The sequence below is a fragment of the Macadamia integrifolia genome, unplaced genomic scaffold, assembly GCF_013358625.1.
Source record: "Macadamia integrifolia cultivar HAES 741 unplaced genomic scaffold, SCU_Mint_v3 scaffold381, whole genome shotgun sequence".
Lineage (NCBI taxonomy): Eukaryota > Viridiplantae > Streptophyta > Magnoliopsida > Proteales > Proteaceae > Macadamia > Macadamia integrifolia.
The window spans coordinates 326,867-353,263 of record NW_024869847.1 but is presented as its reverse complement, the minus strand read 5'-3'; the positions used below and the strand labels follow the sequence as shown (position 1 = coordinate 353,263).

Below are 26,397 nucleotides of genomic sequence, written 5' to 3'. Positions count from 1 at the left end.
TTCGAATGGGCTTGGATTTCCTAATCGTGGAAGAAGAGGCCATAGGAAGAGAGCTAGTTGGACTAGAGGGGGGATGGGAGGGGGAGACAATAAGAGAAGGGGCACCAGAGATAGGATCAGAACATGCAGGGGTGGGGAAATCATAAACAATAGTATTCGGGTGGGGGGGTTGGGGTGGGGATAGATACAATATGCCCACAAGACTGTAGAGTTACTATAACAGTGGGGGAGCTCATAATCGGGCCAGCAGTAGTCAACCAAGCACCCATCGTAGGCGAAGCGATGTCATTCATTTCCGTGACTGGAGCATGATAGCAGGTTGAAGGCAGCTCTTGATGAGGAAATGACACCGTGAGGTTGGTGACGCCTTAAAAGGCAAGCGACGAATTCGTGGAGGAATGAGGAGGTAGTGGCACCCTGAGAATCAGATGTTGACTGGGGAAAATAGTGGGCTGGGTCTCCAGGGCCAAAGGATAAGCACCCGAGAGACTAGTGCCAGAGAGGGGAGGTAGGTTGGAGATGACGCCTTCCAATCCGATTGAAGAATTGGTGTTGACACCTTCCAAAGCGGTTACAAACGTGGCAGCTGACGGAGCGATAGCAACAAAGAAGGGGGAAGACGAGTTGGTGTTGACGCCTTGGAAGGCGGTTGCAAACGTAGCAGATGACAGAGCAAAACCATCACCAAAGCTGCTGGAGATAGCAGCAAAGAGATCAATGGAATGAGCAGAAACGACGGAGGCCCAGGGGAGAGTAGCGTCGAACAGGGGCGAAGAAGGGTGGTTTGTCGGGTAATGGTTAAGATTCGGGTTTGGGTTAGGGTCAGTAGGTTGGTCAAGGTTCGTTGGTCCAGTTGGTTGATTTGTGGGTGGTTAAGGGGTTAGTTTGTGTGGTGGGCTAAGACGTTGGAAGAAGAAAGAGAGGTTGAGCCTAGGTGGAGAGGATTGTGAATTTAGGCTTGAGTTCTATGTTTTAAAAGAGGTGGGGAGTGGAGGTGATGGACCTGGGCTTTTGAGGAGGATAAGGCATTTGATATGGTGGTTAGGGTAGGGCCTCCAAAAGGGAGAGGTAGAAAGGTGTTTGACTGAGGTTTGGAGTGCGACAAGATAGAAGGTAGAAGAGGTGCAGGGCGGTTTTTCGGTAGAGGAGGTAGACTTAGCGACAAAATAGAAGGAGGGTCAGGGACAGGTGAAAAGGCAGAGGAGGGGGCTCTCAAAGAGGAAGTCTCAAGGGCTATGTCGCCAACAGAGCCAAAATGGTCATCATCGGAGTCGTTAGAACCAGTCTCAGAGGCGGTGCAAGAGAGAGGCGAGAACCTATTTTATCCCGCGGTGATAAGGATGCTACACAACGGATCTTGGATGATGTGACTTGCCTCGGTATTCTCAGCAACAGGCTTGGGATCCGCACTCGCAATCTCAAATGGAAGATTCATGCGATTACGCTTTCGGTTTCTTCTCCGGAGAAGGCGACTCGCTCGACGGAGGTGAACATCAGTAGCAGGGGATGGAGATCGACTTCTTTCGGTGGCAGCCGAGGGGAGAGTCTTCTCAATCCCTAATGAGATAGTGGACTTAGCAGTGCAATGAGAGGTTTGGTGGCCGAACATTTTGCATGTGGCGCAACGGGGAGGCATCCATTCATATCTTATTTCCTGATCAAACTGGTGTTCACCATCTTCAAAAATAGCCACCGAGGATGAAGGAGGCCTGTTTGCAGATATTTCAACGCAGATGCAGGCAAAGGAGATACAATCCATTGTTTTGGTACGAAGGTCTAAGCAAAGAGGTTTTCCAATGATGGATCCAACGATGCTGAGCCCTTTAGTGCACCAAAAGTGAAGAGGCAAACCAGGGAGCGTGATCCAAATCGGGATAGTTTTGAGGTCTATCTTGGAGAGGGAAGTATACTTCCCATTGTCTGAGGAATATTGGTTTCCTACCAACCTGCCACAGGCCAGCCTGAAGAGCGGTTTGTTTGTCCGAACAGTCCGAGAAATTAAACACAAAGAGTCCATTGTCCATGAGGAATGTGGATAGTCTTCCCTTGATCCGCCATTGCTTGGTCAGTGAGGCTTTCACAATGTGAAAGGGCGACTGCCTAAAAATTGGCCGATGAGGCAGTTGGCCCATTTTGAAACTTCCAAGTCAAGAGCCCCTGAGGGGCAAAGGCCAATAGGGACCTCATCGATGATGGAGGGGGGGATGAAGTGGAGGGAATGGCCCATTGAGGGGGAGGAGGAAGGATGAGGAGGGAGGGAGGAAGGGGAGGCGACGGTGTTCCAAGGTTTAGGGGTGGAGGTGGTTTCAGATTGAGATGGAGTAGGATCTAAGTGGTGGGAAGGAGCAGTAAGGATTTTCGATGCAAGGGGCAGCAAAGGGGAAGGAGAAGGAGGTAGGAGAGCGAGCGATTCCAACAGGAAGGGCTCCCGCTAGGAACCAGTGGGAGGGGGTCGGTCAAAGGAAGGGGTCGGTCATGGGAAGGGGTAGGCCATGGGAAGGGGTCGGTGGATTTGCCTTTGTTGCAGTAAAATTAATCTGGCTATGTATCAAATATTGTATTGGTTTATGATTTTAAGAGATGTATTGTATTGTATCAGAGAGACGCAAGATACGCTAAAGATATATATGACATAGTCAAGAAAATATATGGAAATGCTTAGGATATGAAAAATACAATTTTGAAGCATAAAACACTATAAATAAGTATTATGTAAAATATATCATGTATAAAAAGGAGAATTATATATAAAGGATGAAGTTTCTTACATGTACCAATACCAAATTTTTATTAGGTATCATATTGGTACCATATCGTATCAGTACCTTAAAGGTACGATACATTTCAGTTAGCATCAGTTGATACAGAATGATACTTAAAACATTGTGCATGATTGTATACTGACAATGTCAGTATAAACAAGTTGAAATATAGGGGGACGTCAAATTTAAGAAACGCAACTGTTTCTATTCACATAATTGTTCTATCCTTCCGTTTTTCAAAGTTGCACCGAACCTTTTTATTTTTTTTTCGAGAGAAAGAAATTGGATTGATCATGACTCATGATCAAAAAGCAAGCTGTACACTCAGGTTGCAGTACATTTTCATATGGTCCATATCCTCTACAAACCTTATGTCCCCGATAACCTAACCCCTATAATTCAAGGAAACAGACAAAAAGTCCCCACCAATTTACAAATTCATCCCACCTTGCCAAAACACCAATCATATTAAGCTCCCTTAAATCAGGCACCACAAAACACCTAAAGGAGAGATCACCTTTATGGCTTTTCTTGCGACTGTATCTGTTGGTTTTCCTCAATTTGAAATATGTGTGTAGTCCTTTCCCTCCAAATACAGCAACACAGCACAAATGGGATCATCTTCCCTATGATACAAGACTTTCCTTCCAGAGGCCCATCCTCTCATTAAGTCCTTCTACAAGAATAGGTAACCACTGGAGAAAACCTATACCATACAACAGCTGCAAGGCTACACCTTAAGAGCAGGTGGTTGACATTTTCTTCACCTTCATGAGATAACCTACATTCTTTTCTCCATCTCCACCCTCTTCTGATCCGGTTATCTATCATCCAGATTTTCTCCAAATTAGAATCCACATAAAGAACGAGATCCATGGTGGTACCTACCTATACCAACAACGGACATAGATGTCTCTGTGAAGTGTCTTAAAGGACTTCATTGACAATATACCACTTTGGCGACCATTCCAGACCCACATGCCCTGCCTTCCATAGTTTCACAGATTCCATAACCTTCATCAGCTCAATTACTTTCTCTCTCACTTCCCAAACATTCACGATTTTCCTTAAAAGTGGGTGACCATACACTCTCAAGTCTCATCATTTACCCATTTTAAATGATCTTCAACCCAGGTGCTTTGATTCCATGCTATTGAATAAAGGTCAAGATATCAACTCTGAGAAAATTAGGTGGTTGTGAGCCAATAAATTATAGCTAGTTATTTCAATGTTCTGGAATTCTAAGAAAAGCAGAATATCCCACCTTTCTCTGAAATAGGGCTGTTTTTTTCCAAAAATATGACTTCTCCAAAGCTATTCTTTACAAAACTGATCCAATTTCTATTACTTTCCTCCCATGAGCAGAACAGATCAATCAACAAAAGTAAATCAGAGTTCCACTTCAACAGTAAAGAGTTTCTTAGCTAATGTCTGCCTTTGATTTTCTGTGATCATTATACATTTATATACTTCTATAATTAAACACCTTCTTCATCTAAAGAGACTGTGCATGGGTATATTGTTTCCATACATTCATTTCAGGCCAGATAACAAACTTACCATCTGATTTAACCTGAGTTTCTGTTGAGTATCAACAGAAATCAGCTGTACATAGTTTTCAGTCTTTTGAAAGCAATTTTTTCTCATGATTGTATTGCTCTACAGAAGGTACTGAATGAAAATAGCATATCAGTTTGGTCTGAAATGGGGATTAACTCAAACATCAAACCAGATTCTCTGAACAACTCTCTCCTCTGTCATTCACTAAAACTTTCCTTATATGACCAGAGACTCAAGTTCTAGTCTGGGAGGCCTCTCAAGTCTCAAGTCTCAAGTCTCAACTAAGAGAGTTCTATTTTTTTGTTATCGCAACATCAATTAGGGTCCTTAGGATATGTTTCAGATCTCAAGTCAATTGGTTTAGTCTTGGCTGAGATACACTGACTTCTTACTATAACCAGTTTGGATGTCTTTAATATTGGGTTTGATCCCTAATTGGGACCTGGAGTCCTGGGCATTGTACTTTCTGGAAAGAATCTTTGGAAAGGTATGCATTGCATATCATAACTGTAAGAACAGAAACATTTGATTTTTCTTTTATTGTGTGGGAATATAGCAAACTAAATACACAGGAAAGTTATAGCATAATTTCCAAACGAAATGGATGATATTTGCAAAATTTTCATTTTGGTCTCCAAATAGAAAATTGGCTTATAGAATGAAATGACAAATCAGGCACAAACACAATAGGTGGAATGAAATGAGAGGGGCTAGAAAGAAGATGCAGATTAACAGCATTTGAGTGTGTAAAATTATTTTTACTATTCAGTACATACTATAGGCTATGTTTGATTGCAAGGGACTATTAAAGGGAAGGAAAGTGAAAATAATTAAATTAAAAAGGAATAATTTTATGATCATTACCCATGATCCCATGTGACTGTATAAACTACTTAACTTTTTTACCAAATTTAGTAATGATATATTTCACATGTAATTTTTATTTTACATTTTATATAGCAAAGGGATTTGGATGCAAAGTAAAGAGAAATTTAATAACCAAATATGGTATGATTTTGGGTTAGTGATATAATCACATGGGGTAATGATTACAAAACTTTCTTTTTAAGTTTGAAAATTTCCCCTCCTTTCCCTTCAATACACCTTGCAACCAAACATAGCCATAGAGAGAAATATATCCAAAGAAACAATAGTGATCCAAACAATAAAACAAAAAAAAAAATCAAGCCTGACATTCATAGAATATTCACTTCATATTGCATATCCCTATGTAATAGGTATATAAGGCCAATTTATAAGCTTCAACCGCCTGCCAGATGAGTTAAGTAGCACAAGGGTATAGACCAATAGGGAATCTTTTGAGTGGCATGATAAGGTAGCAGTCAGGAAGGGCTCCATGTATGTCATGTCACTGTACATAATACAAGCATACAGCTCCACACACCATCATGCGGCAATAGAAATCTCTGTTTTGACTTTTGAGTTTTGAGTCCCTTTTTTCTCGGTTAAAATTTGAAGACTTCAATAACCGTCTATTCTAAGACAAGTGTCCGGTATATGGTGGGTAATAGATTTAATTTTGGAGTGAAGCATTAAATATGTGACCAGGGCAGATGGATGTCTGATGATGGATTTGTATGGCCACATCATCCCTTCATGTTGTTCACGGGTGACATGCATCAAAGGATATGATTACCCACTTAGAAATCCTTTTCTATTTGTTTTTTGTTCTCTGAACAGAGGAATGGAATAAATTTTGTACTCACAGAGAGGACGTTCTTCAATACAGATGCAGCATTTATCAACAGAGCAAGGCTGAACCCAGATAGCACTGCTATAAAGGGGTAACTTGACAGCACAAATATGGATAAGACCTTGAAAAAGTAGGGTCATCAGAAAACATCTTTTTCAACATAAAGCTGTGAGAAAATATCATGCATGAGAGACGTCAATTTACAAGAGATGGTGTCAGATACATACCGCTGCAACACGACATACATTTATAATACCGAAGGCCTTCACAACCAATGGATATAGGGATAGTTGAAAGACAAGAAGCCCAAAGCCTAATAGTCATGTTACTGGTTAGTACATATCCTAATAATAGGGAAAGGCATACAAACAAAATAATAGACATGCATCAGTGCAGAAAATGACTTACAGAGAAAAATACAGATATTTTAGTTTTATTAAATGTTAACCTGACAATCATTTGTTTCATAACCAAAACTTTATTTTGAATTCTCCATTCGACCTATTTGAATCATACAACTGGCACTGACCAACTACTTTCAATAACTTAATCTTCTCTGGCCATTTCCAATGAGGTGAGCTTAAATGTTTATGAAGGAAATCAAAAGGACTAACCGTCAAGGCACAAGTCAACTTGATGAGATAATTAACACATATCATTTGAGTATGTGGCTAAATAGCAATACTAAATGATGCACAGAAAGTCGGTTCATCCTATTGAAACCATATCAACAACTTGACAAAGGCAATGCAAAAAAAAATTATACTAGGGAAAACGTTAGTCCTTCACAAAGGCTTCTGCTCCTTTTATCAAGGAAAACCCAGAATGATATAACATTTTTTATTTTGAGATAAACATTAAGAAAACCGTGTAATGTTCGCTAAAAAAACAAAGATATGGATACAAGAAATGGAATCTAATATATGATATTGGAAAATCATTCTGTGTCTACAGCAAGGCACCACAGAAATTTGACAATGATTCCAAATGACAATAGGCGTATAACTTTGTCTATAATATACCTGAGATCGAAAGAATTTCACCAACATCATCAGTTGAATAACTCAATCCCCCAAGCTTTCTTGGACTCACAGCCCATAAAGAAAAGATCTGTGGAATAAAAAATTGGTATTTGGTAATCAATAATAGCCAATTTATAATTGGAAAACCAATCAACATGAAAATAATGCAGAAGAATAGAAACTGGGAATCTTGATATCTTTTACATGATACAGTTGTGGATGTTATGACCCGACTCTTGAGGCCAATCGATTCTGTAAATCTCAAAATATAGAACTGACTAATTGAGGACTCTTTTAAATACTTCAATTTAATTTTATACCACCTAACCGATGTTATATAGTTTTATAAGTAATGTGGAAAGAGGCTATATCATCAGCATATATGTTAAACTAATTACATATTACGTTTATTCTAGGAGTGGTTCAAAATTATTTTTATATCACACAAATACTTCAACAAGTAGTATGAAAATTTGAAAATAGATTAAATTAATTATGAACATGTATGGTGATGGTACTAATATTCCTATGCATAGTATAATTGGTGCTAGTTGTAGCACAATAGAATTATTAGGAATCTCCATGCTGTTCCGGTGTCACAATTTGTGCCCCAAATGTCTCTGTTAGATAGAGGTAGCCAGGGCTCTTTTTTGGACTGTCTATGCAATACAGCAAGGAATAAATACCTATATCAATTGGGATATGAGTTCAAAGTAATGAACGAAAAAGAACACTAAAGGTAATGAAGGTAAAAAGACATGCAAGCTTACATTAATACCCCCAAACTAGAAAGACAAGCTTGTTTAACAATGTACCCATAATACCATTGCTACATGAACTCAACACTCCCCAAGAAGTAGGCGAATAAATGTCATACATAACAAGGTTCCTCAAGAGGGTACTGAACTGGAGAGAGTTAATCCCTTTGGTGAAAATATCAGCCAACTGCTCTCCTGTCTTCACAAAAGGAATGTAGATGTAGCCAAGATAAATTTTTATTTTTATTTTTAAATGAAATGCCAATTGTGTTGCACGAGGTATGCTTATAGGAGCCTTGTTATCACAATACAACCACATGGAACCCTCAGTATCAAACCCCAAATCTTGTCCTAATTTTACAACCATAGAAGCTTGCAAACTCAATGAACCATGGCTCTAAATTCTACCTCTGCACTTGATCTAGCTACAACATATTGTTTTTTGCTTCTCCATGTAACAAGATTGCCACCTACAAATGTGTAATATCTTGATGTAGACCTTCTATGAAAAACAAACCCTGCCCAATTAGCATCAGTGTAGCCTTCAATCCTCAAATGGTTGTGTTTGGCGTACAATAACCCTTCCCCAAGGCTGGACTTCAAATAGTTGAAGATGCAATACACAACAACCAAATGCTGACTAAGGAGAATCAAGACACACGCTCCTTCTCAAATGTTCTATAACCCTTTACCTCATCCTCAGGATTGGACAGATGGAGATCCATATAGTTGTCATACTCTTCCCAGAGACCAATAACTATGTTATAGTACTCAGAGATGGTCCTATCTCCCAGCTTCATGGTGATAATCTTCTAAGGAGTCAGTAGGTCTTAGCCGAGTCACTCATTTGGTCAAAAGTCTCAGTAACACTATCATAGATATCCTTGGTTGTTTTCCTTCCACATAAACCTCCTGCCAATATCGGGTTTCAAAGAAAAAACTAACCAATTCATAATAATTTTCTTCATCTCCCATTTCTGATACGTTGGATCACGAGATTGCGGAGCACATATAGCACCTGTGATGCAACCCAACTTCCTATGACTTTGCAAGGATAATTTCATAGAGTGAGAACAGTACAGGTAGTTGGTGTTACAGTACAGGTAGTTGGTGTTACAACTTAACAATTGATATCTGGGTATTTGGATTTTCGAGGGCAATCTGAATGGGGTTAACATTACTTAAACCACCATCTGAGGCTTATATTGGTCCAATTACTTTTGATATTATGTCAGAGCACACTTGGGAAGCTGGTTGGATACCCAAACTCAATGGGAGTATACATTCTACCCAAACATTCCTTCCTAACACTCAAACAACAATTCTAGTCAACAAAAAGTCACAAAACTCGAGAAAACTTCAATTGAATGCCCATTTCTAGGTATGATCCCATCTTATTAGAACTCACAAACTCCAAACTTTATAACACACAGCAAGAGACAATGGTTTACCTCAAATATAGCCTTCAAGGGATATAACAGCAAGCAAACCAGGAGCTGACAGTACAATAAGGAAATAGAAAATCGAGTTGTGAGCTCATATAGCACTACCTTCGCAGCAGGGGCCTTGGGGGCTTGCAAGAAAGCCCTAGGGTGATTTCAATGGGCTAGGTACCACCTCTAACAAATATTGGATGAGAGAGAAAGAGGGTCTAAACCACAAAACTGGTGGTACCCCTGTTTTCTTCTTGTTTTTCAATATTTCTTCATAGCTTCACATCCTCACCATTAAGTCTTCTAGTTGATGAGAGAACACCTCTAACCACTCTTCTTACATGATGCAGCCTCAATTGGAGCCTTCTTATCTTCTAGGGTTCCAAACCAAAAGGCACAATGGAGAGACAAGAATTGGTCGACTCTCAAACCAGCTCTGATACCAAGTTCAAATTAATGAAGGAAAAATAATGAGAGAAAAGAAGAAGATAATCAATGAAAAGTTGGATTATCTCATAAGTGGTGTCTCTGAAGCTAACAAGTTCAGCCTGACGGCATCTTCGGAGTTCTTCTCCTTAGGCTACCTCCCAATCAAATACCTGAGCATCCCTTTGATCCCCTCCAAGTTGTCCTCCTCCCATTGCTCCAATCTACGTACACCTATTAGACGGGTATATTCGGGCTCCTCCAATCTATCATCAAGAAGCTTGAATCTCTTATGTGGTCACTCCTTTGGAAAGGCTCTGACTTTTCCAACTTCCTTCACCCTATTAGTTGGGCTTCTATTTATCTTCCAAAAGATGAAGGTGCCTAGGCTTGAGAAGAATTAAATATGTTAATATTGCTGGTATTCTTAAGCTGATTTGGAAGATGTCTCTTCCAAAAAGAAAAGCATCCAAGTTGACTGGCCTATCCTACACTCCTCCATAATGACTCCATTTGGACTGTCCCCGCTCCTTTAGATGCTTCCTAGGTTTGGAAAAGGACTTCAAAATATAAAGTACTAGTCTCTAATAAAGGGCGTGCCAATGCACGAGGCTTCCGCCATTACGGGGTATGAGAAGGGTCATAATATATACAGCTTTAACCCGCTTCGCAGAGAGCCTAACTCGAACCATGACCGCTTGGTCACAATAAAGCAACCTTACTGTTGCACCAAGGTTCGCCCTCTTCACTTGACCAACTAATAAAATAATATATATAAGTCCTTCCGATGTCAATAGTTATTATCACACACCTGTTAGAGGCAAGTTGAATATCAGTTTTGTTAATCGCACCATTGAAGAAGGTTAAAGAACTTACAAGATCATCCCTATGGTTTTAGAACTTGAGCGAAACATGCGAAATTAAAGGCAAGTTGAATATCAGTTTTGTTAATCGCACCATTGAGGAAGGTTTAAGAACTTGTAAGATCATCCCCATGGTTCGAGAACTTGAGGGAAGCATGTTTTTGCAGGTATCGACCCAGGTCGAAACGAAACCTTAGGGGATTTTAAAAAATCAACTGTTTCGACCTAGTTTTGACAGGTTTCGACCAGGTTTCCTATGTTTCAATATTTCGATCTTCTCTTGTGCATTTTTTCTACCAAGTGTGAGAAACTTGGGGAAACAGTGGAGATTTTCATTTTTTGGCACTTATTTATGCCAAATATCATTTAAGTAAATGTTTTCATTTACTTAAGATATTATTCATAAATAAGGAAATACCCCTTATTTGAATCCAACAAAAATAGTTTAAAAATCAAATTCCTAAAGGATTAAAAGTCAGCCCCCCAGTCCAAGAACAAAAACTGGATTTTGGTAATAGGGGCGATTTTCAATTTTTAAATGCTGGGGTTTTTCTCAATTATGAAAATTTTATAAATCCTATAATGTTAAAATATTGCTAAAAACCAAAAGTCTGGTAAAATAATCTTTTGTTTTGATATCCCTAAAATTATTTTCATTCAGGCGATTTAAACAGCATTCGTGCACTTTAAAATAAGTTTGACCGGAGCATAACTATGTTATTACAACTCAGATTTAAGTAACCTTAGACTTGTTGGAAAGCTGGTTTTATGTTATACTTAATACAAAAAGTCTCATGTAAAAATAAAAATCATTTGACCAGTCAAACTTATTATAGAACAAGAGCATTTCTCTAAATGTTGATTCTTTATAACTTAATGTGACTTATTGTTGATTTTTTATGATTTGATGTGGCTAAATGTTGATTTTAATGACTTGATGTGGCTTAATATTGATTTTTTATTATATAAGGTATATAGAGCTTACTAAATAATGTTAAAAAAGATAACTCGAGGGTAGTGAGTCACTGCTTGGATGGAACCGCCTAGACACTCTACTTGGAATTGAGTCATTACTTTCAACTGTTGAGTAATTGAGTCACTATTGTTCAATGTTGATAGATAACTGTTGATGATGTAATATTTTTATCTATTTTGGATCATTTGGATTATGTCTTATGTTTTGATGTAGATTGTAGACTATTTATAGTCATTATGTAGTAAATTTTAGAATTTAAGCCAGCAAGCGTAATGATTATCGAACCTTTGGTTCACCACACAAGTAAGACTTTATGTGTTTTTTTTTTATGAAACTAATGATGTGAATGTGTTAGAAATGTTTAAAATAGGTTGTACACAAAAAATCAGACAAAAAAACATTGTTTGGGGGTCGAAACCTAAGTTTCCACCATACCAGGAAAAATCCTTGGTATCCTCGAAATTTCCCAGGTTTCCACCGAAATTTCGGTCTCCCCAGTGGTCGAAACCCGATACCGTGAACCTTGATGATCCCTCACTAATGACGGTGCTGACACTCGCCTATGGTTGGACCATTGGCACCCCCTCAGGATCCTCATATTCTTTGTTGTTGCAAGCCCAGATATAACTACGGCATTAATAGGCAAGTCATGGTCTGGGATATTCTTTACTCTAGCAGCTGGACCCCTTTGATTCTCCCTCCCCCCACCCCCCAAAATGTTGGCTCCAGAGGAGAAGGATCCTACTGTTTGAGAGAAAATGGAAATGGATGGATATGACATTTTCCGACAGATCCAATCGTGACACTGTTGGTAAGTTGGGGCCACCATCTACCATATCTGAATGGAGAGCAATCTCAAAAGATGGACTTCCAAAATTATATCATTCCATCAGGTTTGGGACATCATCTCATTCGACATTAGAAACAATTTATCTGTGGCCCCCCTCCCATTGTATTGACACCCCATAGAACAGGCTTATTGTTGATTCGTGGGGGCTTCCTAATCCTATTAACTTGTTCCAGCCTAGTGCTTCCTAGTGTTGTTAGGTCAGGATCTTCTTTGCATTTTCCCTTTCCTTTAGGGATTCTCTTGTATTTTTTTTTTCCTCTTTCGTAATATATTTCTTATTCAGCCAGAAAAAAATTAGGTTCACTAGAACGAAAACCAAAACCAAAAACAATAAGAGCCAACCTATACCATAACTACCCAAAGCTTGTCTTTCCCCATTGGGACTGCCACCAGCACTTTATGGACCTCCCAAGCTTGCACCTATTCCTCCATACAGGATCAATTTCTAATGCAACAGCATCATTGTTGAGTAAGGGCTTCAAGATGCAAAGAGCTAAAATAGAAGTTTGAATTTAGCTTAGGCCTGAAAAGGGCTGTAGATAAAGGAAAAGCATGGTAGGCAACAGGAATAGATTGATGGTTTAGTGGGTTTTAGTTAAGGACACTATAATTTGGTTTAGAGTCAGAAATTTGTACTCAGATGCAGGAGTTGATGTGGATGAGGGAGTGCTGACAAGCAATGATGGAGTAACGAGATAAAAATGAAAGATAAAATGAGGAAGTCAGGTGGACACTAATCATGAATTGATGTACTCAGAAGAGAAGCATCTGCAGAATTTCACTAATCATGAATACAAAAGGCAGGTAGACATCCTAAGTTCTAGCACTCCAGTTCAATTTCAATCAGAAAATTAACTGAACTATCCTTATACTTGACCCCAATAATAAATTCGATCCATAATAAAACTGGACTATCTAAAAGATGATACTAAAACTAACTCAAATATCAAATAAGGCCAGACGCCATGTCTGGAGTAATTTCCAGCAAACTATAAACTAACACTGCTTCTAATAGCTAATAAAATACCAAATAATGGCCAGTGATGTCATGGACAGTCAGACCAGGTGGTCAGACTGTGGACAGGCTGTTTGGACACTGGCCACCTGGGATGGATGATGCTTATCAATAACCAGAGGTCCCTTTGAAACTGCGAATAGTCAAAGGACCATTCAGTTTGAACAATCCAACCATTCAGATCATCTACTGGACCGTGGTTATACTTAAAACTGTTCCATATTATATATATATATATATATATTCCAAATCAGTGTGCATAGAGAGTATTTAACCTGGACCTCCCATTGGCAATAAAACCTTACTGCATCAACTTATGAATTTTCTGTTAAATGACTGCAGATGTTATACATAAACTAGATCTCAGAGCTCCTATGCATCAACAGACAGTCCATACCATTGGACCAGATAGTCAACCGCCAGATGCCAGGTCAGAACAGTCTGATGTTATTGGTTAACCAAAGACACCAAGGATAAAAAAAGTTGGATCTCAATCGGCAGAATCAGGAAATTTGAAATGGAATCGACTGACCCCAATTCTTAAAAAAAAAAAAAAAAAAAAAAAAAACATATTCTCCTTGAGTTAAACTGAGTCCAACCGATTCCCATGCAAGTTGTATTGGATCCGAAATGCCCAATCCCAAGTTCTAAAACCTTGAAAGACGCAATGTGAACCGTTTGCTGATCACTTGTGGAACCGATTGGCCTCCATCATCACCATACAGCCAAACAATCACAGAAGCCTCAGAGTAACATGTATTTATGTACCATCCATACATCTGCATACTGACTGGTAAAATAAGGACTGCACTCCATGATTATCATATACAACAGCATGTTCAAAACCATTAAATTGTATAGGAATCTTATAGGGGTTAAAGTATATATTTGAGTGATAATACAATCAATTGATTCCAAATCAAGCGATTTCCAACAACCACAATATAAAACTTGAATATTACCTCTGAATAGGCCATATCATGAAGTGAAAAAACACAATATACAATAATAGCTGACATTAGTGGCCAATTCTTTAAGAGACTTTTCTTAGGTGTTCTGCCTCCCTGAATTTCTTCTGTCACTTTTTCGGCATGCGACACATCTAACGGAGCCTTCAGAGCATCATATGAGTCATGTTGTTCTTCATCGTTTCCCTTATGCGTGTGCAATGTTTCCTATGGTAGTAATAGTTTCGTAAGACAAAAATTGCAGGCAATGAGCATTATTCACATAAGTTTGAAGATTCCCAAGTTAAATGTTGTTCATTACAATCACAACCACACCTATTAGATGATTGATGCAGTAAATATCAAGAAAATGGTAATTTTCTCACCAAGGTAATAAGTTTTATGCTAAATCAAAAAGACTTGAAATTCAGTAAGCACAACCATTGATAAAAATTCTACATCTCAAAAGTAAAAACTCGAAATATGGTGGGAAAAAAAAAGTATCAATGACAAATACTTGAGAAACTTGTTGATGTATACATTTATGCTACCCTTCCCTACAATTTCGAGCTTTTAAGTGAAATGTTAGAGCACAACCAGCTTTCAAACAAGTCTAAAATCACTTAAATCTAAACTGTAATGACAAAGTTATCTCGCGTTTAAACTTATTTTAAAGTGCGAAAATGTTGTTAAAATCGCTTGAATGAAAATAATTTTATGGACATCAAAACAAAAGATTAGTTTACCGCACTTTTGGTTTTTAACAATGTTTACCATGATAAGATTTATAACATTTTCAGAATTCAGAAAAATCCAAGCATTTGAAAGTTGAAAATAGCCCCGACAATAAAAAATCCAAGTTTTGTTCTTGGACTGGGGGGTTGACTTTTTTCATTTTACAATTTGATTTTTAAACTATTTTTATTGGATTCAAATAGAGGGGCATTTGCTTATTTATGAATAATATTTTAATATTTGACATAGATAAGTGCACCTTGCAGTAAGGAGATAGCACACTAAGGCCCTCCTCTAAGCTTTATTAAAACAAAGCTCGAGTAACTTAATCATAATATTGATAGAGAAGACGGAATAATAATAATAGAACCGGGGAAGCTGATCCCCCACACCATGTCCCCCTCTTTCCCGGTGGCTCCCGCAGCCAGACCTCCCCCTAACTCCCTTGACCCTCCTCTCCTTCCTCTCCCCTCTTCCTTCCCGGTTACTGTGGGTTCCTCCTCCTCCTCCCCTGTGATGCCTCTTGAACAATCGCTTCCCTCTTCTCTCTCTCCCTCCCCTCCTTCCTCTCCCCCTCCTCCCTTCGCCACTCAGGCTAAAACCTGGGCCTCTGCTGCTTGCCCTCCTCCCCACCCCTCCAAAATCGCCCTTCCCCTTGTGTTTGCTCCTCCTTCCTTGATCGATGTCAAAAAGGTTGGGTTCTCTCCCTCGAGTCTTCTCAAACCAGATATCTCTAAATGGAAGCTTTGTATTGTTGTCACTTTATGGGTAGCAAACCTCCATTTGACATCGTCCAAGCTTCTCTCTCTAAGCAATGGAAGCTTCTTGGTCAAATGCAATCCTTAATGCTCAATAATAGAATATTTATCTTCAACTTCTCACTCGAGGCTGATATGATCCGAGCTCTTGAAAATGGCCCCTAGCGAGTCGATAACAAGGCGGTCTTCCTTAGAAAATGGGACCCCTTCTCCAATCTCAGCAAAGTAGACTTCAAGTCTGCACCCATTTGGATTACCCTCCCCAATTTGCCTCTGTACTACTGGGGTGAAAAGGGACTTAGTATTGTTGGATCTGTCATCGGCAAGCCTCTTTTCTCAGCCCATCAAACCACGATATACTTGGCTTCGCCCGACAAACCTCCTCCATCTGAGATCACTATTGTTGAAGAAAATGGCTACTTGTTCGTCTAGCCGGTTCAATATGACTAGTTGCCGCCCCACTGCACCACATGTCAATCCTTTGGACACCACTCAAGGGCCTGTGTTCCTGCCCAGTCCATCTCTCTAGCTCCCCTTATGGAGAAAGCCCCTACAGAAGACACCATCCCTCCTATCTCCGGCTGCCAAAAGAAAAGAAAAAACAAGATCCGTCACCATCACAGTCGTAACTGTATGGCTTTCCCAGGTGCCTCTATCGCTGAAAAGACACTGGCAACCGTTAGACAACCGCTTCTTGATCTAGTGGTCCTTCTGCCCCAGACCTCTAGATCGAAAAGATTCTCGGCTCTCCACTCCCCAGAGGCCTCATCCTCTGACAATGAAGAAGTCTCTGACAGCCATAGTTGTCATGGCGTCGCCTAGGCATTGCCAAGGCGGCGATTTAGCATCCTGGCGGAAAAAGAAGTTCATGGCAGTGCTACGATTTACGTGACTCACAAATGGCGGTCGCCATTGGCTGATAGGCATCGCCATGGCACCGCCATGGATACCAAGTCACGCCTGATTCACTAGGCAGTCGATTTTTTGTAAAATGCAGGGCGATTTTGATAGGGCTATGTTGATTTTTGATGATTTGATGTTGCTTAATATTGGTTTTATATGTTATAGGGTATATATCGTAGGCTTGTAGTATACTAAATAACTTTAGAAAATAAGGGAAATAAAAAAGTAGCATACTAAATAACTTTAGAAAATGAGGGAAATAAAAAAGTAGCATACTAAATAACTTTAGAAAATAGGGAAAATTAAAAATGACACAGACGATTTGCCCACCACGGCAACGCCATAACGGGCGATTCATCGCCAAATCGATTAGCCACCTTTGACGCCGTGACAACTATGCTAACAGCGAAGACGCCTCCACATCTCCATCTGATCCTGGTTTGTCTTACACTGAGAGTGGCCCAACCTTACCACATATTATCGATTCCTTTTTCGTTGGTTCTTCTGGTAATGGCAGCATAGTAGCTGCTGAGAAACCAGACTCTACTAACCTCTTGTCCCCTTCTCCTTGTACCGCTACCACCGACCTTCTTAGCTCCTCACCCTTTCTTTCTCTTTCCAAACACTTGTGCAAACCCTCTCTTTTAGGCCCCAATCCCATCTCAACTCTTGTTGGGCCATCTTTTCATAACTCCTTGGCCATTCTTGCTTCTTCTTCTGGCATCCCCCCTTTTTGGGTTGCGGCCCCTAGCCTATATCGTTTGCCCATGTTCCATCTCACCAGCCCAACCCTCTATCGTGGACCCCCCTTTATCATTGGACCATCCTCCATCCTTAGCCTATCACTCCGTATCTCCTCCCTTGGCCCACCATTTAATTCCAGCTCTTGAATAGACCCATCCAACTTTGGCCCACTCCTCTCTCCTAACCCAAGGACCACTAGCCCCCTATCCACCTTAGCCTCCTCTTCAAAACCCGACCCACCAGCCCCTTCCCCTTCGCCCGATAGCCTTCACCTTCCTCCTCGATGCTTGCTGTCCTTTACCGCTACCGTCTGCAACTCGCCTAAACTGCAAGCCTCCCTCACCGCCAATGATAATCTTTCCCTTAACCCGCGAGCCAATCTTACATCAGCGATTATTCCAGTTCCTAATCTCACCTTGCCTGATGTTCTCGCTAGCGACTTATGAGCTCCCCTCGCCATTCCTGAAGCTCTTGCCTACGACAAGCGAGCTTATCTCGCTATTACTGATGCTCCCACCAACGACATGAGAGCTGCCCTCGCCCTTGCTCAAGTCGTCGTCGTCGTCGTCGTCTGTGCTGCCATCTAAGAAGTCGTCGTCCATACTGCCACCGCCTCGTCTTCTGCTCTGCCCCTGGCCCCCTGCATCCCTTGTGCTCCACCTCTGCTGTTGCTGCCTCTTCTTGTTGCTGCCACTCCACTGATCCCCATTTGAGATCACTTGGCCCCTGTTGAAGACCATCACTGTGCTGCATCTCCACCCAATTTGATGGCCTTGAGAGCTCCCCTCGCCCCTCCTACAGACCCCCTTAGACTACCTACTATCACCGATAGCCTTGGCCCATTGCCTACTCCCTGTTTGCCAACCACCCAGCACCTAAAAGCCCCTTTGAACCCTACCAAATCCAAGCACCCCCTTCAACCAGAAATCTTCCGACTCCTCAAAGACTAGCTCGAGACCCCTGGTCACCTTTACCTACTGTCACCGATAGCCTTGGCCCATTGCCTGCTCCCTGCTTGCCAACCACCCAGCACCTAAAAGCCCCTTTGAACCCTACCAAATCCAAGCACCCCCTTAAACCAGAAATCTTCCAACTCCTCAAAGACTAGCCCGAGACCCCTGGTCACCTTTATCCAGTCCTTAAGCTAGAAGACATGCTCTCCTCATCCATCTCCTATCCATGAATACCATCATCGTAAAAGTTCTTCTACTGCTGGCCAACGGCGTTCCTCCTGCTCCTCAGAGCAACTGATCCCACCATCCTCTCCCACCTAATGACCCCTTGGTCCATTTAGAGTGTCCGAGGGCTTAACTCCTCGATGAAGCATGCATCCATCCGATCCATCATTAAATCCTTCCATGCCCCCCTCTGCTGTCTTATGGAACTAGAGTCCTTGAGCCAAATGCTTCTCGCATTGCCTCCTCATTGCTCCTTCTTGGTCTTTCCTCACCAACTATACAAATTGCCCCAATGGTTGAATTTAGATCCTTTGGGACCCTCTTCTCCTTAATATCTCTTCGTTTGGTGCCTCATCCCAGCATATCCATCTCTCCATCTCTGATTCCTAGGGGCCAACAATTGTTTCCTCACTATCGTGTATGCCCTTAATCGTGCATCTGCGAGGCTTCCCCTCTAGAATGACCTTCGATCCCTATCCCTATTTATTGACTCCTCCCCCTGGGGCCTTCCCGATGACTTTAATGTCGATAGATTTAGCCATGAAAAAGTTGGAGGCGATCACATTGACCTCCTCTTAGTTGAGGCCTTCAACAAGTGTCTTTAGGACATTGGCATGAATGACCTCTACTGGTCCGGTTCCAAGTTCACCTGGAACAATCGTCGAAGTGGCACTGACTATGTGGCATGCAAGCTTGACAGGGTGTTTGTTAATGGAGCTTAGCTTAACTCCTTCCCCTCCTATGCCACTTTTGACTTGCCCAACATTTCTGACCCTTATCCCATCTCTCTCCTGGTCCACCCCTCTGCCTCTTTCAGCCCTAAGCTCTTCAAATTCTTCGACATATGGTCCCTTAACAAGGATTTCATTCCCTTAGAAGCTTAAAAACGTCAAGGCAGCCCTTAAACTCTAGAATCCTCAATACTTCGGCAACATTTCTGATAAGACTACCTCCTACAAGTCTAATCAGGAAGCGATCCAATCTAGACTTCAGCTTGATCCCCTCAATTCTTCCCTCACTAAAGAAGAGAAGTCCCTCTCCTTAAAGCTTTCCCTCCTCTCCCAGGAAGAAAGTTTGCTCAAGCAGAAATCTCGTATCAAGTGGCTGGAGTTTGGAGACTCCAACAGTGCTTTCTTCTACCGTTCTGTCAAAGCTCAGACCAATGCCAACTCCATCACCTCCCTCTCTTCCAGGAATGTATCCGTGCTTCGCTCTCCAAAGGAGATCAAATCTAAGGGCTCTTCCTACTTCTCTGAGCTCTTTAATCCCCCTCCCCCCCCCCCCCACTCTCACCTTCTTCCTCTCCATCAATCTCTGATCAGGCTCTTCCTGTCAAATACCTTGGCCTCCCTCTCATTCCTGCCAAGGTCTATGCCCATCACTGCACCCCTATCCTTAACCTCTTAAGGAAAAGAGTTCAACTGTGGAAGAACAAGTTATTGTCCTATGCGGGTCGCTTTGAGCTCTCCAGATCTGTGCTCCAATCCATGTACCACTACTGGTCTGGGATCTTTGTTCTCCCAACCATCAAAGCTATTGAATTTCTTATCAACTCTTTTCTCTGGAAAGGATCTAACTCCATCAAATTCCTCCACCCATCCAGTTGGAGTTTTGTCTGCCTCCCTAAAGCTGAGGGAGGTCTTGGCCTCAGGCGCATCAAAGACATGAACGCAGCTGGTATCCTCAAGTTGATTTAGAGAACTGCTTCTAAAAAGAGCAGCATCTGGGTCTCTTGGGTCTACTCCTACCTCCTGAAATCCAACTCCATTTGGTCCACTATCCCGGGTTCTAACTCCTCTTGGGTTTGGTGGGGTATACTCCGCTTAAGACCTCTAGCGCTAGAGGCTATCTCCTATTCTATTGGGAACAGAGCTTCTATTTCTCTTTGGTTGGATCCTTAGCACCCTTCGGGAGTCGTCCTTCATCTTCTTAGTCCCAGAACTATTTACTCCTTAGGGTTAGATAGGTGGCTCCTGTCTCCTCCGTTTGCCTTAATGATGGATAGGCCCCCTCTCCCCTTCCTCCTCCTTTAAACAGCATCTGAACCTCTCTTCCCGCTCTCCCCCTAGGCATAGAGAGATGGAGGAATCCATTCTCTAGAATCCTTCTCCTTCCAAGACGTGCAGCTCTTCCTCTGCCTAGAATTTTGTTAGTAGGACTAAAGCCCAACCAGCCCTTTGGTGCAAAGTCCTATAGTTCAAATGCCACATCCCTCGCCACAACTTCAAAATATGGCAGGCTCTCACCAACTACCTCCCTAAGTAGTCTTTCCTCATCCACCGCCACATTCCAGTTCTTTCGTCATATTGCCTTTGCTGGAGAGGAACTGAGGATATTGATCATCTCTTTTTCTCCTGCACCTTCTCTTCTTCAATCTGGAAGAAAGTTCTTTCTCACTATTAGCCCTCTAGTAGAAGAGTTCTCCCTCTTAGTAGGGAATGGCTTTGGATTGATATGATCTTTCATGGCCCCACCATTTGTGACACCATTGGAAAGCTAGCCTTTTGTGCCACCACCAATCATATCTGGATGGAGAGGAATGTTCGTAGATGGATGTCCAACTCCCGCTCTTTTGAAAAGATTTGGACCGCCATCTCATTTGAGGTCTCCACCAAATGTGCTTCCCTCCCACCCTGCCCAGTCCCTGACCCTTCTAGGAACAGGCTTATTATTGACTCATGGAATCTTCCATCTTCTATTCCCCCCTTCCCCTTAAGGGCTTGTATCCATTAGAGGTTTTCTCCTTTTTTTGTTTAGGTTTGTTCCCTTAGCTGGCAGTGTGCCTTCTTCCCCCCACCCTCACCCCCCCTTTTCCTTTTCCTTTTCCCTTGTATTTTTTTCTTCTTGGGTTAATATATATTTGTTCATCCAAAAAAAAAAAAAAAAAAAGCTCTAGATAAAGATCACTTCGATTTTTGAGGACTATTTGAGTTTGTCAGACAGGTAACAAGATGAGGATATTTAGACAAATCTGAAATTTTGTACAGGCATGAGTTAATTCTGCCCATGTGATTTGCTTTAAAAGATTTAGGCTTCTAATTAGTCGAATATTCTGGCACAACACAGCATGTATATGGAATTAGGATTCCATATTACCTAGAAGCAAAAAAATATTTTATTTTTATATTTAAAATAAATAAATAAAAACAAGAAGTTGTAAAAAAATCAGCTAAGGATAACACAATAGGTTGACTATGAAAGGCTTAAGGAATTAAGATAATCGAAGCAATAAGGTTTGAGAGAAGTTCTGAAAAGGAAAGACTCCCTTCAAAATCTTAACATTGAGTTTTAGGATGCTCTGATCAATAAGATTGGGATTCCTTGTGTTTTGTCAGTTAAACATTACATACTATATAAAACTAAATGGAATTGAAATGTAAGAATCAGATTCAACTTCATGAAACAGACCACAAGTAGCACCAGCAAGCCTAGTTGTCAAGGCGGACTCTAAGGAATTGTGTTGTTTTGCTGCATAGCTGCATCTTTTTTTTTTTTTTTTTAATGATTTATCTGTTTTATTCCATTTCGAACTTTTCATTCTCTTGTGAAAAAACCCCCTCCCCATGTTTCTCTCTCTCTCTCTCTCTCTCTCTCTCTCTCTCTCTCTCTCTCTCTCTCTCTCTCTCTCTCTCTCTCCCCTTCTCACCCACTCATACATACTAGGATTTCTTCAACCTAGTTGCTTTTTCTCTTCTCCTTTTTCACACAACAATGAAGCAAGAATTTTGAAACCAATAAATTTATAAGTGAAGGACAACGTCTATTCGACATTCGTGCACCTCTTTCAAACAAGATTGCTACAAGGGTTCACTATGTTGCTTAGTAGTGGAAGAGCTTAGTTCCCTAGGAGGAACTGCACTCGTGGTTTTCAAGGTAACTAATCTCCCTTTCCAATGCTCGGATTTTTGAATACCCTATACCTACATGAGGCTTGATCATAGGGCTACTAGTATGATTAGCGAATTAAATTTTATATTCTGCTGCATTTCCCAATGCACCTCTTCAACCATGCCTTCGTATTCTGAGGGGAAATAAGAAAGCAAAACAGAAAGGGAGGAGAAGAGGAATCGAGGAAGACTGCAACGGAGGAACCAACCTAACCCTTCTTTGCTGCTTCACGGTGACTCTCCAATGGCCTTAGCCAACAGGAAAGTCTTCTTAGTCCTCTTCTCCTTCTTCTTCTTCTTCTCCAGTTATGTTTATTTATTTTTCTCCAGTTCTTCTTCTTTGTCTTCTTTTCTGAAGCGCAATTCCTTTGTAGAGGGAGAGTGGGGCTGGGAAGTAGCTTTGGAAAATGAAGAAGTGCTTCATAATTCTTAAAATAATATGTTGTTAGTTCATAGGTCTACAGTTAAGACTATAGACTGCCATTAAAAACCATTGACTTGGAATCTTTTTATTTTTAATTTTTTTACGAAATTGTTTTTGAATCTTTGATATGTGGGTTGACATAATATAGTGATGCTCAGAATTGCACATGTTATGTTTTTCATTTTTTTATACTCTTCTATGTTTTTCATTTTTTTATACTCTTCAAATGGAGATATAACTTATGAGGACAGAAAAAATGTACCGGATGATTATATGGAGAGGTGTATTAAATTTGATGTGAAGAATCATGTATCCTATCATTTCTCACTTCTAAGGATCCCAAAGTAGTGGTTTCTAGTCATAGTCCATAATCCATATAAAAAACATATTGCGGCGCCTAGGAGAGCGCGTTGTGGCCTAGGCAGCCCTCTAATGCCTTGGGTAGCCAAGGCACATTGACAGCTATAAATTCAACAGTGAAACAAGTACAATCTAGCTGATAGGATATGAAAAACTATCAACGAAGCCAGCATCTTCATTCAAGGAAAAACATAATAGTAGGGTGATGAAACATACCGGAAGCCAAAAGCAAACAACAAAAACACCCACTGCGAAGATTGATGTGATAAGGCAAGGTAAAAAGTATGGAAACCTACATCACAATGACAATCTCAAAAGAATCACCAGCACAAATTAAACGAAGAAAAATTATGAAATGAGACATTATTAATTAAAGGATGAGCATAAGGGTAGGAATAAAATTTGTTACCTCCCAAAGATAGATTTTTCAGGAAAAATATTTGGATATTTCTCTGCAGGCTATAACGTAGATCCATCCAAAGATAATAATCAATAAGTTGAATTGACGGTAGAAAATCAAGGAAGAGACATCAATCAATTTAAGAATGATAAAAAAACAGCTAATTTATCAATTTGCTGCAACAGATCTTGTGGGAGAAAGTCCTATAAAACTTGTGTGAGAAATTCCTAGAATTCGTTTGCCATTTCCATAGAGCATATATCGCTTTCCTGCGACAGATCTTGTGGGAGAAGTGTTCTTAAATTTATTCTGTTTACTCTTTCATATGTGACTAGGGGTCAAGCCAAAACAAAATACATTTTCTTGGAAGGTGTAATCCATTGAACATAGATCCAAAATTATTATTATTATAATTTTTTTTTTTTTTTTTTTTTTTTTATTCCTTATAATCTTTTTGTCCCTGCCTGATATCAAGATGCCATAGTGCCCAGATATTTATATCCATTGTGCCAATATTTTTTCAACAAATGCTGAGTGGTGGAGGTGGTGATGGCAATGGCTACCAAAGTTGTCAAGCCATCCAAGCTATTTCTTAGGTCAAAGGCAACAACACGTCTTGTTGATGCTTCATGAGTTAACGTTGATTTATGTTTATTGATTTTTTTTATACCTATTTTATATCATATGTTAATTTTCATAATTGTAAATACTTTGACACCACTTTAGAGAAGAAAGGGGTGTCAAGTAAATATGTGGATATAATTAAAGACATGTATGGAGATGTGGTGACTAGTGTGATATCAATGAGAGGCCAGGGTGCTGAGTTCCCAATACTATCGGGTTACATCAAGGATCCGCATTAAGCCCCTACTTGTTTACACTCATCATGGATGATTTAACCAGGGATATTCAAGGGGAGATCCCGTGGTGTATGCTTTTTACAGATGATATTATTCTGATCAGTAAATCTGTGGCAGAGATTAACGATAAGTTGGAACTATGGAAATATACTATGTAATCGAGAGGTCTTAAAATAAGTAGAACAAAGACAGAATATATGATGTGTAACTTTAGTCGATTGAGGATCGATAGCGAGGGAGTGAAAATTGAGGGGAGAGAGATCCCAGAAGGTGATTGCTTCAGATACCTGGGCTCTACCTTAAACAAGGAGGTGAGATTGATGATAATGTTTCCCACAGAATTAAAGTAGGATGGTTGAAATGGAGAGGGGTGTCTGGAGTGTTATGTGATAGATTCGTCTAGAACTTAAAGGAAAATTCTACAGAACAGTCATAAGACCAGCTATGATGTTGGGCAGTCAAGAAGCGTAATGTAGATAAGTTTAATGTGGCCGAGATAAGGAGGTTGAGATGGATGCGCGACAAAACCCTGAGAGATAGAATAAGAAATAACCAGGTGAGAACCGATTTAGGAATTGCCCCAATTCAAGATAAGCTCAGAGAATGTCGATTACGATGGTTTGGGCATGTCCAAAGGAGGCCTTTGGATGCTTCAGTACGGAGGAGTGACCAGATGCAGATGGATGGAGCTAAAAGGGCTAGGGGCAAGCCAAAAACGACCATTGATGAGTTAGTAAGAAGAGACATACAAAAGTTAAGTTTTCACCCAAGTATGGCATCGAACAGAGCTACTTAGAGGCCTATGATCCGGGTTGCCGATTCGTGAGTGGGATGTCCCAAAGTCTTCCTTTTTTTTTCTTTTTTTTTTTAATTATATATATATGCACTCTTGGATCCATGTAGCCTACCCCATTTAGTTGGGATAAGGCAGAGTTGTGTTGTTGTTGTTGTTGTTGTTGTTGTTGTCGTTGTTGTTGTTGTTGTTGTTGTTAATTTCCATAATTATATCATATTGCATTGTTTTGGTTCTATGTTGCATACGAACATAATTAAATAAAATCATCATTGCTATATTACATAAAGTCATCAATGCATACCTAGGGCAGATCTTTAATCTCTCCAATATGTCTCTGACTCTGAGACGTCTCTTAAAATCACCCTCTTGATACGTGAACTGATACTGACACTTCACACCTTGGTTTCAACTATAAGAAACCTATTTTATTCGAAACATCCAAAATCTATTTTAAGGTCAGTTTTTTTGGTAAAATCTTTTGTGGAATTATATTACTAATGTTGCAATGTTGTCAACCAAAAAAAAACAGTGAAAGTTTTATGAGATGTTTCTAATAACTCTTATTTTGCAGTCTTAGTTTGACTTCTGATTATTAGGTTATAAACTGAAATGAGGAATTAGAAATCCTAGCTGTCAAAGGACTTGGTCCAGATAATGACTATACACCTACATACCCACACATATTTTAGACAAATAATTTACTTATTTCTGATAAATACACATACTTGGACAAATTTTACGAGGAACCACCATCTCTTGAAAGTTGCTTGAGCACTTATGTTTGCACGTCACATCCCTTCTCAGTATTGGGGTGACGCTATCCTCACTACTGCTTATCTCATCAATCATATGCCTACTTGGATCCCTGATTCCCATGCTCCTATTGAGGTCCTACAAGGGTCTTCCACCTTTATTGTTGCACCCAAGATCTTTGGTTGTGTGTTATGCTCGGGATACTCGATCTCCTGGTAAACTAGAACCATGTGGCCTTCATTGTATCTTTTTGGGATATTCTCCTACTCAGAA

At 40.4% G+C, this 26,397-nt stretch overlaps 1 protein-coding gene across 2 annotated transcripts in view; it reads right to left on the bottom strand.

Annotated features, from left to right (window-relative positions):
• The window catches only part of LOC122068401 (protein ZINC INDUCED FACILITATOR-LIKE 1-like), a 65,251-nt gene that overhangs the window by 20,469 nt on the left and 18,385 nt on the right, over nt 1–26,397 (bottom strand). For both annotated transcript variants that reach the window (XM_042632261.1, XM_042632260.1), the window contains exons 8-13: nt 23,725–23,774; nt 23,532–23,607; nt 14,342–14,554; nt 7,059–7,146; nt 6,264–6,349; nt 6,050–6,157 (exon numbers count right to left, since the gene is read on the bottom strand). In XM_042632261.1, the coding sequence (XP_042488195.1) occupies nt 6,050–6,157; nt 6,264–6,349; nt 7,059–7,146; nt 14,342–14,554; nt 23,532–23,607; nt 23,725–23,774 (621 nt within the window). The remainder of the gene's footprint in view (nt 1–6,049; nt 6,158–6,263; nt 6,350–7,058; nt 7,147–14,341; nt 14,555–23,531; nt 23,608–23,724; nt 23,775–26,397) is intronic.